General features: G+C 47.8%; 3 protein-coding genes across 7 annotated transcripts; 2 read left to right on the top strand and 1 right to left on the bottom strand.

The window, feature by feature from the left end:
• Nucleotides 1-1230: 1230 nt before the first annotated feature.
• Nucleotides 1231-5720, top strand: LOC109765422 (ALA-interacting subunit 3). Its single transcript, XM_020324211.4, has 8 exons — nt 1231-1702; nt 2457-2515; nt 2606-2680; nt 2769-2885; nt 3019-3089; nt 3304-3604; nt 3797-4086; nt 5235-5720. The coding sequence occupies exons 1-8, from the start codon at nt 1609-1611 to the stop codon at nt 5287-5289; spliced, it is 1062 nt and encodes a 353-aa protein (XP_020179800.1). The 5' UTR covers nt 1231-1608; the 3' UTR covers nt 5290-5720.
• A 609-nt stretch (nt 5721-6329) lies between these two features.
• On the top strand, nt 6330-8655 carry LOC109765420 (protein DETOXIFICATION 34). The gene is made up of 6 exons (XM_020324204.3): nt 6330-6624; nt 6716-7341; nt 7443-7738; nt 7815-7933; nt 8058-8144; nt 8264-8655. The coding sequence occupies exons 1-6, from the start codon at nt 6388-6390 to the stop codon at nt 8330-8332; spliced, it is 1434 nt and encodes a 477-aa protein (XP_020179793.1). The 5' UTR covers nt 6330-6387; the 3' UTR covers nt 8333-8655.
• A 495-nt stretch (nt 8656-9150) lies between these two features.
• Nucleotides 9151-11660, bottom strand: LOC109765421 (uncharacterized). 5 transcript variants are annotated; one of them, XM_020324205.4, is made up of 5 exons: nt 11314-11660; nt 11142-11186; nt 10138-10408; nt 9843-10049; nt 9151-9747 (listed from the first exon to the last, which is right to left on the bottom strand). In XM_020324205.4, the coding sequence occupies exons 3-5, from the start codon at nt 10393-10395 to the stop codon at nt 9397-9399; spliced, it is 816 nt and encodes a 271-aa protein (XP_020179794.1). In that variant the 5' UTR covers nt 10396-10408; nt 11142-11186; nt 11314-11660; the 3' UTR covers nt 9151-9396. The 5 variants fall into 5 exon arrangements, with proteins under 5 accessions (XP_020179794.1, XP_020179796.1, XP_020179797.1 ...); XM_020324207.4 differs by having other exon boundaries at nt 10138-10429; nt 11314-11633; XM_020324208.4 differs by having other exon boundaries at nt 10138-10426; nt 11314-11620.
• Nucleotides 11661-12937: the final 1277 nt, after the last annotated feature.

The following is a 12937-nucleotide window of genomic DNA, read 5'->3' as shown; positions in this document are numbered from 1 at the left end:
TACATCCTACTTCTTATATATTGATTATGATGGGGTACAAAGTACAGATTGATCTATCTCGAGATTGTATGAGGATGTTCTAAGCTCTAAACCTTGCGAAGGTGTACGCTTGTCTCTACAGACTAAACCCCACGACTTATATAGACGCCGGGGGTACCTAGGGTTTACACATGGTCAGTTATAATTTAGGGATAAACACGCTAATCCTTCAAATATGCTTGAAGTGTACGCCAAGCCTCCAAGAGATCTTCATCTTGATTACGCCGAGGGCCAGGGCCAGCATGGCCCATTCATCAGTTTTCGATGGGTTCTTGGCCCAGCCCATAAAAAATGGACCGATGTGGCAAACACCCCCCAATTCATGACACCAACAGAGACGACGAGGGTTGTCGCCCGAGCCACCCCACGAGAGTGACACGGTGTATGTACCTCTTTGTGAGAATAAATCATCTCAAGTTTTAGAAAAAGCCATCTTGGTTGAAACAACCATTTCGGTTGCTACCACAGCCAAACCTCAAAAATGATTTGACATCACATATAATTGCTATGTAGGTACTAATATGGCCAACCATTAGTATGCCGGATATTGCCAGAAGGCCCCTCCCGCTTGTTTGACTCATCCTAGATGGTTTGGCACCTATCGATTTAGGTCAAACGAAAAAAACTTTTTCGCATCATCCGTCCCATCACACCGATCTACGCCAAGATAAAAGAGTGCAGGGTTGCTAGGAACAAACCATGTGATTAAAGGTCTTGCCTAGAATTGCCATAAAAATGCACTCCATTAATTCATCCCTCCTTTGGGTAGTATAAGTATATCCTCGACTATAACACGAGTAGAGTCGAATTCTCACACTAACCTAAGAGCAGACATGCCAAAATATTTTCATGTTCAGGCAACTAACTTCTGGGTAAAAGAAGAAACAACTCCACGGGCAGACCAAATCTCCCCCGTTTCTCCGCCGGGCAAATTTTAGATCGGATAATGTGTCTGCCTTGGGGGTTTTTGTCGAGTCATGCAATCTTGCGAGTTTAACACAATACAGATTCAGACACACGCGGAATGCAAAATTGCATTAAAACATTCTGCCTATTTCATCAGTTCATCGTAGAAGCCATCTCGATCAGTAATGAAAACAGCTCATCAGAAATCCCCCAAACAAAACAAACCAGAAACAAAAATAATAACCTTTCTAGAAGAAACCAGGCAGTGAAAGCCGAGACGGAAAAGTCAAGCTCTCATTGACCAGCGGGACCCCCACCCCTCCCACCCCACCCGGGGTCGTCTCGTCTCCGCCGTCTCGACACGGACACACCCCCACCGGCCCACCCCGCACCCACCGCAGCCGTGCCGTCCCTCCTCCTCCACCTCCATCCCCTTCCCATCGGGGTCAGAATCACTCCGCGCTTTCCCTTCCTTCCCACCCAAGCAAGCTCCCTCCCTCCCTTCCTCCCCGAGGGCCAGCGGCGAGCCCCGCCCCGAGATCGGCGCGAGCTCCCTCCCTCCCCGAATCGACAGCGGAGGCCGCCGGGGCGGGGCGGGCTGCTCGCGGGGTTTATCGGGGTCCGGAGCGGCGTGGGGGAGGCGGCGTGGCGGCGGCGTGGGGGATGATGATGGACGGCAGCGCGGCCGGCACGAGCAACGGCGGATCCGGGGCCGACGGGGACGCCGCCAGGAGGAACAACACCAGGATGCCCAAGTGTGAGTGAGATCTGGCCGCCGCCCCTTTCTTCCCCTGCTTGATATGGTTCTCCTTGCTGCCCGGGAACCGGAATGGATGTGGTGCGCTACTACTGGTGCTCTTGGCAGCGCCGATTTGGTCTGGTTAGTTAGCGCGGGGGGCTCGGGATGCTTGCTGGGTGGTCGTGTTCTCTCTTACTGTTGGCACCACGGTGGGATAGTAGCTTAGCTCTGTACTCTCCTTGCTAAGAACCGGAACTTAGCCTAGTGACTGTAGTTCGTTTTATCCAGAAAAAAGGGCATTCGGTCTATTGTCTAGTTACATGATGGATGGTAGTGCTTGCTTGTGTATGAGCTATGGATATCACCAAACCTTTGGGATCGAAGTGTGGATGGAATGGTTGCTCATGGAAGCTCCTGTTCTAGTGGTGTGGCCTATGTTTCTGGCATGCAGGGCAATCCTAACTCCTGAATTCCTATGCTCAGATTACAAGTTATGCAGCTCGGATAGCAACTAGATTACACTATAAGCTTAGTCCATGCTAAGCAGCCGAGCTTAACCTAGTGATTATAGCTGTTTAATCGAGGGAGAAGAGAGAATCTAGTGTCTAGTTACCTGATTGCATTGTTTGCTTGTGTATGAGCAACAGATATCAGTCAACGTTTGGTATAGATGTGTGGATGAAGTGGTTACTTAGCGTAACTCCTAACCTTGTGGTGCTGCCTGTGTTTCTGGCATGCAAGCCAATTCTTATTCCTGGATTATTATGCGCAGATTCCAAGTTCACGCAGCAGGAGCTGCCGGCCTGCAAGCCGATCCTTACTCCAAAATGGGTAAGCATACTGCCTCCTGAGATTACGGTGTAGAATACAACGGTGCCCGTGCTGGTGCAGCTCACAGATGTTTCGTCTTGTGTTATGCAGGTTGTCTCGGTGTTTTTCCTTGTCGGCGTCGTCTTTGTCCCAGTTGGCGTCGTTTCGCTACTAGCTGCACAAGATGTATGGCGCTGAGTATCTTTTACACCTTGTGTTAACATATATACACACACTGGCAGTTTCTGACTTCACTTATGCTGACTGACTGCAGGTTGTTGAGATCATTGATCGGTATGATCATGCATGTGTCCCACCTAACATGACTGATAACAAGCTTGCGTACATCAAGAATGATACTATATCCAAAGAGTGCACAAGGATTCTCACGGTAATACATAACTGAACGATTATGTTACAGTATAAATATTTCAAGTGAATAGAATTGTGTTGCGTGTACAGCTATAAGCAAGCACCTTCTATCAGTCTCTTAGCTAAAATGAGATCTTGTTGCTACCGTGCAGGTTACAAAGGAGATGAAACAGCCAATTTATGTGTACTACCAGCTCGATAACTTTTATCAGAATCATAGAAGGTATAGTCTTATTTGATGTTTTCAGTCCATAACTTCTGGAGCAACTTCACAGCTATCCATTTTCATGTTTCTCTGCAAACTGCAAATCGATTTTGTACAATCAAAATAAAAAAAGGCATACTACATAGCAGATTAACTGATAATTTGGTTACCATATTGCTAAGAATAGCATGTGTTGGGGGCTTAACATGTACTACAAAATTTCCAATTTCAGGTATGTGAAGAGCCGAAATGATGCGCAGCTAAGAGATTATAAGAAGTCAAATACGACAACCTCATGTGACCCTGAGAGGTTCACGGCTGATGGAAAACCAATTGTTCCGTGTGGTCTGATTGCTTGGAGTTTGTTTAATGACACCTATAGCTTCACTCGTGGTAAAGAAAACTTGACAGTAAACAAGAAGGACATCTCCTGGAAAAGTGATAGGGAGCACAAATTTGCCAAAAATGTCTACCCAAGCAACTTCCAGAATGGTGCGCTCATAGGTGGAAAGAAGCTTAACTCGAGTATCCCGGTATGCAAATTCTTAATCTGTACTGTGTTCCATATATATGTAGGCTACAATTGTTCACTTACTATATATACCCTCAACATTTTAATTTACAACAATGGTTCGTTTGAGTTCTTTGACTTGGATAAAAGAAGTTTCTCTGGGTATGGAATACCTGTAAAAGTTATTCATGTCAGTTCTCTTTCTATGTGGCAGCTGAGCGAACAGGAGGATCTTATTGTTTGGATGCGGACTGCAGCGCTTCCTACATTCAGAAAGTTATATGGGAGGATATACGTTGATCTCAAGGCGAATGATACCATAACAGTGAGGCTGAGTAACAACTACAATACATATAGCTTCGGTGGCAAGAAGAAGTTGGTCCTTTCCACTGCAACCTGGCTTGGAGGAAAGAATGATTTTCTTGGATTTGCATACCTCATAGTTGGTGGACTCTGTATTTTCTTGGCATTTGCATTCACCTTGCTATACTTGATAAAGCCAAGGTTAGTAGCTTTTGAACTCAGGTCCATTACAGTTAAATGAAAATGTGCTACTGCTGATGTGTACCTTTTGTGTTTGTAAGCCATGCGTGAGACATGCATTTAGCTTTCTTGATTTAGTCCTTAAGTTTGCTGTGGAGAGCTTGTCCACCTAATGCTACATTTGTAGCAGTAATGCTATGCCTGCAGCTAATCTTTTGGATTTTGGGAGTGTTTGGTTCGATATGTAACATAGCAACCCCTGGTAGAATTGTTAGTTCCACCTCTTTTTTTTTTGTGAAGCGTTTGGTTCCTTTTTGCACTTGTGACTTGCCACACTTTCTTAGCCTCCTTTTTGCCTAAATTAGCCACACTTGTGGGCTGTGGCCCGTGGGAACTACTTTGGTTGCGATGGCATAGATAGTATGGCAGTTGCTTAAGGTTAGTTGGGGCAGAGTGATCCGTCCATGTATACTGACATCCTCCTGACTATGGATGATGTACTCTATTTCATCTTGAGTTCTTGACTCTCCCAGTCTTGGTAAGATTAGGATGGCATTGGGTTGTATCCTTGTATGAGCATAGTTCATGATTTGTTCTTTTTGTTGAAAGAGATTTTGGGTAGAAGCATATATATTATTGCCAATGTTAGTAGGGCCAGCCGACCAGGCAAAGGACAACCAGCTGTTCCCATTTACTTTGGCCTTTTATGCTACTACTAGTATGCATACACGTGCATTGCACGTCTTAAATTACAGAGTGGTTTTGGTTAAAAAATCACAAATGTCATTATACAAATGCAGAAATTGAGTGGTTCTAGAATAGAATGGAGACATTCACGTTTTACTGCTCACCACGAATCAAACTGCTCGCATCCGTTAGATTTAGCAGACCAATGGTTATTAGGATTGATCTATAGGTCCAATTCAAAACTGGTACACTATATAGTACGTACGTATAGGTATAGAAATAGTTGGTTTACCCTGGTAGTTTACCATGAGTGCTGCATCCATACGAGCTCATACTTTGTCATGACATGATGAAGCTATCACAAGCACTGCAGGACTTGACACAAAACCACCACATTCTGTGTAAATTGTTGCAATGTAACTAACCAGTATTGCTTCTGTTGACCTGCCTTCTTACTGGTCTAAATTATGGCCTTTTTGCAGGAAACTGGGAGATCACAACTACCTGTCCTGGAACAGGCACCCCGCAGGCCGCTAAGGGTGTTTCCGAACTCGATATGGCGTACAATTGATGCCCGCCTCGACTACGTGAAATGTATCATCATGCCCTACATGATACCTGAGATTGCCAGTAGCTCTAGACCACTTGTGTGTGTACATTTTAACAAACGGATCTATCTATGTTCTTTTGTTTGTTGTGGTAGGGGCATGCATACAACAGCCGATCTTTGTTGTTGGGTACTACGGATTGTATTACTACCTCTGATCCATAATAAGTGTTGCAGTTTTGAACTAGTCCCAGTTCGAAACTGCGACACTTACTCTGGATCGGAGGGAGTATCAAGTTTCTCATTTCGTGGTATGGATTTATTAACCATTCTGTAATGTACTGTAATAGTTTATTGACCCTATGAGATTCCAGACAATGCATGAATGCCTTGGGATACCAAAGTTACATTTTTCCGATAACCTGTCAAAGTCTGCTAACAAGTGCAGCAGCAGATTTGCTGTAACTTCTTTCGGGGTAACCATGAAGTACTCCCTCTGGTTCTTTTTACTCTGCATATAAGAATTGTCTAAAGTCAAACTTCGTAAAGTTTGATCATATTTATATGAAAAAATATAAATATCTACAATGCTAAAGTTATACAATATGAAAATTTAAGTCACAACGCATCTAATGATAATGATTTCACATTGTGAATGTTTGTATTTTTTTCTATAAAATTGGTCAAACTTTATAATGTCTAATTTCAGATAAATCTTATATGCGAACTAGTAAAAAAGTACGTAGTAGTATTCTTTAATGGGGGTAACAATGAAGTAGGAGCAGTCTATAATCCAACGAGAAGCTCTTCATGTGCTGCGTCGATTCAGTTTTCACTTTTCAAACACATGCATCCTATCCTATCTACACCGTTGATGAATCGGCAGAAGAATCCGTTCGATGTCTCGACAAACGCACGCGCGCCCAACGGGTAGGTACTCGCGCTCGCGCGCGCGCGGGTAGCTGCGACCTACCTACCGGCGGCCGCCCTCCGCTCCCTCCTCGGAGCGTGGATATAGATACCTGGATGGACAGCCGAGGGCGGAGGCAGACCGGTGACAGCTGCAGCAGCAAGCCGGCCGATCGAGGATGGGGACCGGCGACGGCGACGCGGCGGCGGTGCGCACCGCGGGGGAGGCGGCGCGGATGGTCTGGGAGGAGTCGCGGCGCCTCTGGGGCATCGGCACGCCCATCGCCATCGCCACGCTCAGCCTCTTCGCCGTCAGCTCCGTCACCACCGTCTTCGTCGGCCACCTCGGCAACCTCCCCCTCGCCGCCGCCTCCATCGGCCTCTCCGTCTTCTCCACCTTCTCCTTCGGCTTCCTCGTACGTCCGTCACTGTCCATCTCCCTCACCCACACAAACACCATTGCTGACTGCTGATGCTGACGCTAACTAACACGCTGCATGCATGCAGCTGGGCATGGGGAGCGCGCTGGAGACGCTGTGCGGGCAGGCGTTCGGGGCGGGCCAGGTGGCGATGCTGGGCGTCTACCTGCAGCGCTCCTGGATCGTGCTCATCGCCGCCTCCCTCCTCATGGTGCCCTTCTATGCCCTCGCCGAGCCGCTGCTCCTGGCCATCGGCCAGGACGCCGCCGTGGCGCGGGAGGCGGCGCGCTTCGCGCTCCGCATCCTCCCCGGCGCGCTCTCCTTCGCCGTCAACTTTCCCACCGCCAAGTTCCTGCAGGCGCAGCGCAAGGTGCTGGTGCTCGCCTGGGTCGGCGTGGCCGGGCTCGGCTTCCACGCCGCGCTCACCTACCTCCTCGTCGCCGTCCTCGGCTGGGGCCTCCCCGGCGCCGCCGCCGCCTACGACGTCTCGCTCTGGGCCATCGCGCTCGCCCAGGCCGCCTACATCGTCGGCTGGTGCCGGGACGGCTGGCGGGGCTGGTCCGTGGCCGCGTTCCACGACATATGGGCCTTCGTCCGCCTCTCGCTCGAGTCCGCCGTCATGCTCTGCCTCGAGATCTGGTACATCGGCATGATCACCGTCCTCACCGGCCACCTCCAGGACGCCCAGATCGCCGTCGACTCGCTGGGCATCTGGTACTACTTGACACTCGTTACCAAAACCCATTACAACCTGACAGCATTCTGAACTTATATGGCTGACAGAGCTATCCATCTGTACATTTGTGGCTTTGCAGCATGAATGTGAACGGATGGGAGGGCATGATCTTCATCGGCCTCAACGCTGCCATCAGCGTTCGGGTCTCCAACGAGCTGGGCTCCGGCCGGCCGAGGGCGGCGAAGCACGCGGTCATGGTCGTCGTCGGCGAGTCGCTGCTCATCGGGCTGCTCTGCATGGCCCTCGTGCTCATCTTCAGAGACAGCTTCTCCGTCATCTACACCACCGACTCAGAGCTCCAGCACGCCGTCTCCAGGATCGCGGGGCTGCTCGGCCTCACCATGGTGCTCAACAGCGTGCAGCCCGTGCTTTCAGGCATGCCTCTCCCCTTCCTCTCACACCATTGCTAGTTTCATTTTGTTCATGTCGACTCAACCTTCCTCTCATTCAGGGGTTGCCATTGGAGGAGGATGGCAGGGCCTTGTCGCGTACATCAACCTTGGCTGCTACTACATCTTCGGGCTGCCCCTCGGCTATCTCCTCGGCTACAAGTTCAACTATGGAGTTGGGGTAATTGGCTATGCTATTTAAACAGTACCGCAAAATTGCAAAATTTAAAATGAAGGAGGGTATTTGTGGTATGATTCTTCAATATTTTCGGTCATGAATTTTGTGGCGTTGGCTGTGATTTCAGGGGATTTGGGCCGGCATGCTTTGCGGGATTGCGCTTCAGACACTGATCTTAATCTTCATAGTGTGGAGAACGGATTGGAACGCAGAGGTATAAAATTCCTTCTCGCCCTTCCAAACTTCACACCTTTGTTTGATTTCAGACATGTTATTTACATGGGAAATGCTGAGCTTTTCACCTTGCTCATCTCTCATACCCTACAACTGCAGGCTGCGCTGGCTTCAAGCCGTGTGCGAAAGTGGGGCGGCGCAGATGCAACCAAGCCTCTCCTGGAATAGACCTAGATCACCATTGATCAATAAAACTCTGCTTCCCCGAAGAAAGAGAGAAGCATATCCCTAAGCCTTGTGGCGCCGATGTAAAAGTTAGAAGTTCTCTAGCAGCATTTTGTAAGATGGTCATTCTCATGCCATCATTTCTTTTTTCTTTTCTTTTTTGAACCCTTTTCCAAATTTTCTTAGACCATGCTATGCAGTGGCGCTTGTGTGCTTTAGTTGTGTAGAACTAGAAGGAAATGCGCTTCTTGCTGCGCCGTTGTCTCTCAGCATTGCGGCAGCAAGCTTTTTCCTTTGATATTTATCATAACAGACATTTCATGGAATCTCTCTACTCAGCAACCTGGGACAATTAGCAGCACTGGAAATTAAAAAAGGAATGCACACTACACATCCACACAATTGATCTTGCCACAACAGATGTTCTGAAATGTAACGAAAGGCGGAGAATACTTAGACAGAACTACTATTATCTACAAACCAAATACTCGCCATATTTCCTTTTTTTAGGGAATACTCGACATAATTACCCCCTCTGTTGATGGTCTCACCTGGCGAGAATGGAAATTTTCTCCCAGATGATCTCTTCACTTGTCAAGGCGCCTTTCCAGTTGATGGCGAGGTGATTGACACTGGCAAAGGCACTGAAGAGGCCTTTAGCGAATCTTTACTCGCCAACAACAGAACCAGGGAGAGCAACCAGAGGGCTTTGTACCCACTGTGCCCACACAGTAGGCTTGTGCTGAGATATCACATTCATGTTGGGAGTTTGAAAATAACCCCAACATCGCAATCCTATCAACCTCATACACGATGCAGAATCATGTTAAATTCCTCCATTATGCGAAACATGATTAGAATTATTCGTCATTGCAAGATGTTTGTCGCACGGCTGAATCACTTGGCCACATTCAGCAGTCAACAACAGCACTGGAAGCCTACTACCAGAGTTCAAGTAGCTCCAGCTAGCTAAACTGGCCAGTGAACCATCGCTACAACACATCCCTTCTCCTTGGCTCCCTCACTCCCCAGCAAGAGCACAACAGGAACCATCCCAGGGGCGAGATTCAGAGCTTCTCGGCCATCCTGCGCAGCAGTGCGGCCCCTAGTGGCTCCTCAGCGGGTTCCTCGGTCGGGTTCTTGGTGAGCCATGCCTGCGCGGCTTCGAGATCAGGGAGCACCGGCGCGCCGGACTGCCTCCAGCTCTCGGCGTCGGCGGTCTTGAACCGGTCCAGGAGCAGCGCGTGCATCCCGATGCTCCGTGCAGGGACGTAGTCCTTGCGGTAGCTGTCGCCAATGTGGAGCGCCTCTTCCGGTGCGACGTTCCCCGCCATCTCCAGCGCGATCTTGTAGATTTTTGGGTCAGGTTTCTCGACACCGACGATGCCTGAGAACACCCCGAAGTCCCACTCTGAGCCCTAGATGCACAACTAAGACATGCATCAGGCGACTGCTTTTATAGGATGATGAATGGCTGAAAAGGTTGTGACTGTGGTGTGTAATGTTATCAAACCTGATTCAGCCCTAACGCAGGCAAGATGACCTCTTTGTACCGGTACTCTGCATTGCTGACGATTCCAACTGTGATCCCCTTTTCCCTCAGCCCTCTCATGAAGGGCTGTGCATCAGGAAAAACAGAGTATGGCGCAGAGGAGCCAAAGGCGGAATAAATTCGCTTGAACACTTTATCAAATGTCTCATCATCGTAATCATACCCAGCCTGCAGTATAAATTGAGCAATCAGATCACTAGGAAAATGAGAAGGTCAACGCAAATTCCTGAAAAAAAAATCTGCAAAATGGTTTTACCTTAACAAATGAATCCTTGACACAAATCCTCCACCATTCAATCGTTGGCATCTTTGCCGCAAATCCAAAGCATGGGTATTTCCTTGCCATCTCAGTGTATGCAAGCTTGAAGCCTTCGTGCATTCGATCATAATCAGGGCATGGCTTTCCAGCAGCCTTAGCAGCCATGCAGTAGTAATCACCAAGCCGTCCTTTGTAAGCAAGCAGAGTACCAGTCACATCCACAGTAACCAGCCGCAATTTCGATAGCAGCGACATGTCTGATGATGATCTGAACAACAGTTATATTCTTCTGTCAGCAAAGCCACATAACGAGAATCAGGACAATATGCATAACCGACAATTCACACATATGGCGTGCACTTGAGTAGTATCTAATTAACTACTCCTGCATACAACTAAGATTTTGGGTAGATAACATGCATGAAAGGAAACAACAGTTTAAACTAAGCATTTTATAGCAGAAATCAAACTTGCACTAACAAGCAACAACCCCTCCTTCCCAACAGATATCAAATATGTTTTTCCTCATTGGAACAGTCAACGGATGTAACACGACAAATTTTAAAGGAATAAGCAAGCATACAGATTCACAGCGCTAAGCTAAATGGCTCGCATGGAATCAATCAGTTGAAATGGTGAGAAATCAAATCACATTGTAACAGGAAAACAAAGTAAAAAGGAGGCCATGAACTGCTAAAGAATCCACATTATCGCTGAATACGGTAATGGGGACAATAGCCCACAAAACAGAGTTTCGACCTAAATAGAACACTTTGCAGTTTGCACTCCATTAAAATTTTCTATAATGAAACAAAATATGCTAGTAGTAGTTAATGCAGCGCATGATAATATTGATTTAGATCCCCTTATTTCTCAGTTAAAATAAGCAAGTCAGGTCGGCTCAAAGCAAGATAACACAAAGCCAGAGCGCCGTGCCTTTATACTGTCTTTAAAGTCTAATACCCCCCGCACACAAAGCAAATCTTATCCGCTGCCATTACCTCAAGCAGAGGACCAAAGACTGCTTCTCCGGCCACCAAGAATGCCTGCAAAAAACAGGAACGGCCGAGGAATCAGGGACGGCCCAACGGCGGCAAGATCCTAGCTTTCCGCGCAAGAACACGACAGGAACCAAGAAATAAATGAAACAATCCAATCCAGATATACCACCACCTGAATCGATCCGGCGATGTTGCGGCTAGGAGGGAAGGATTCCGGTGGAAGTCGCGGCGCGCAGGCTCGGGCTGAGATCTCAGAGAAGGGGAAGGGGAAGCTGATTCATTCCCGGGAGTGGGAGGATTTCCGGGTTGGGAGATGGGATTTTGCTGGGCTTGCTGTCGCCGGCTATAAAGTATCGGGGCTTTGGGAGCGGGGAGTGGAAATCTGTGGAATTCGGGAGCAGAATACCGGCGGTGCTCGTCCACGGTTTTGCTGGTTCATCGGATTGCAGCTCAAGGCAGGGGGGCGATAGGGTGTTTTGGGAGAGAATGGGTGTGCCATGTCAGCAATGGACCAGCTGCACTCTTTGGAGTAGTATAGTAGTATTATTAAAACGCTGTTAAAAAAAACTAGTAGTAGGAGTAGTAATTAATATGTGCCATAGAAAAGGCTAGTGCTTTGTGGTGAAGTTTGTAATGGCCGCGTAAACGAAATGTGGACAATCTAAAATCTATAACATGGAAAGATAAATGCCGTTGGAGGGGGAGCAAGGGCGATGACCCGGGTGACATTGCTAGCTAGCGGCATCGATAGGACGATCACCTCTAAGGGGTTTAGCGGCGTCTTCGGTTATTTCTTTCGGAGACGAGGCCATGAGGTAGGGACACCGGCGACCAAGGATCGGACTGGTCGTGCAACAAGTCAATGATTGTCGGTGGTCGACGAGCGCCAGAAGGGGAAGTGGCGGGTTTGTGGCGGGAAAGTAGGAGGTGGGATCAGAGTTAGGAGAAAGAACCATATTCCTGAAGGGGGATACCAGGGAAAGAGTTCGCCGGGGAGGAGGGCATGTGGTAGAAGAAGAGTGTGCATCAGTTGAGGCTAGACATCCCACAGTTGTTACCTACTAGGTTTTTATGTTACTACATATTTACTCTTCCGCTCTCCTTCCGGTTCGACTCCTTCATCTACCGTGGCATCTTCACCCAACATCATCTTACTCTTTAATACTTATGACAAACAATAGAGAAAAGTAAAGAATCTAGATAATTCTACTCCATTCTCGTTAAGTTGGAGGAGGCGGGAGGGGGAGAGGGAGGCCACAAGAAAGGGTTACCGCCATCCAAGATTAGATCAGTGACCTTTAGAACGATGGCAAAGGCAGATCAACGACTTGTGGTAGAAGATTTTAGGTGGCCTATATGGTGTAGGAAGAGGAAGGGGTGAATTTGGGCCACGAATCAGAAGGTGGGACTTGGGCAAGGAAAATAGCTAGATTCGTGAAGGGGCATACCAGAGAGAGGACTTAGAGGGAGGGAGGGAGGGGGTGAGGAGAGTCTGCAATACATATGGAGTGTGCATCACTTGAGACTGGCCACCAGACAGTCATTGTCTGCTAGTTTTTTATGCCACACTATCTTTGATCTCTCGCTATGTTTCCCATTCTTCTTCGTCTATCGTGGCATTTGTTCCATGATTACTATGAATTTCTTTGTTCTACTTCTTCTTTAATGTGTTGTTTTAGCAAACTTTTGATTGAGTTGATGGGGACACTATTCAAATAAGATTGATGTGCCTACTTTCTTTCTTGATTGCGATAATTTTGTGAAATCTTCTATATGAAATCCGTTTCAAGAAGAAG

Source organism: Aegilops tauschii, chromosome 7, assembly GCF_002575655.3.
Source record: "Aegilops tauschii subsp. strangulata cultivar AL8/78 chromosome 7, Aet v6.0, whole genome shotgun sequence".
In the NCBI taxonomy this organism is placed as follows: Eukaryota; Viridiplantae; Streptophyta; class Magnoliopsida; order Poales; family Poaceae; genus Aegilops; species Aegilops tauschii.
Note: the sequence above shows the minus strand (reverse complement) of the source record. Positions and strands in the feature narration are given on the sequence as shown.

What these genes read in the sequence shown, in the direction of transcription:
- LOC109765422 (XM_020324211.4), top strand. Translation starts at nt 1,609, where the DNA reads ATGATGATGGACGGCAGCGCGGCCGGCACGAGCAACGGCGGATCCGGG. An exon ending in CAACACCAGGATGCCCAAGT is followed by an intron (nt 1,703 to 2,456) that starts GTGAGTGAGATC and finishes TATTATGCGCAG; the next exon opens with ATTCCAAGTTCACGCAGCAG. An exon ending in AGCTTAACTCGAGTATCCCG is followed by an intron (nt 3,605 to 3,796) that starts GTATGCAAATTC and finishes TCTATGTGGCAG; the next exon opens with CTGAGCGAACAGGAGGATCT.
- LOC109765420 (XM_020324204.3), top strand. Translation starts at nt 6,388, where the DNA reads ATGGGGACCGGCGACGGCGACGCGGCGGCGGTGCGCACCGCGGGGGAG. An exon ending in GTCGACTCGCTGGGCATCTG is followed by an intron (nt 7,342 to 7,442) that starts GTACTACTTGAC and finishes GTGGCTTTGCAG; the next exon opens with CATGAATGTGAACGGATGGG. An exon ending in CGTGCAGCCCGTGCTTTCAG is followed by an intron (nt 7,739 to 7,814) that starts GCATGCCTCTCC and finishes CCTCTCATTCAG; the next exon opens with GGGTTGCCATTGGAGGAGGA.
- LOC109765421 (XM_020324205.4), bottom strand. Translation starts at nt 10,395, where the DNA reads ATGTCGCTGCTATCGAAATTGCGGCTGGTTACTGTGGATGTGACTGGT. An exon ending in TCAAGGATTCATTTGTTAAG is followed by an intron (nt 10,050 to 10,137) that starts GTAAAACCATTT and finishes TTTATACTGCAG; the next exon opens with GCTGGGTATGATTACGATGA. An exon ending in CTGCGTTAGGGCTGAATCAG is followed by an intron (nt 9,748 to 9,842) that starts GTTTGATAACAT and finishes TTGTGCATCTAG; the next exon opens with GGCTCAGAGTGGGACTTCGG.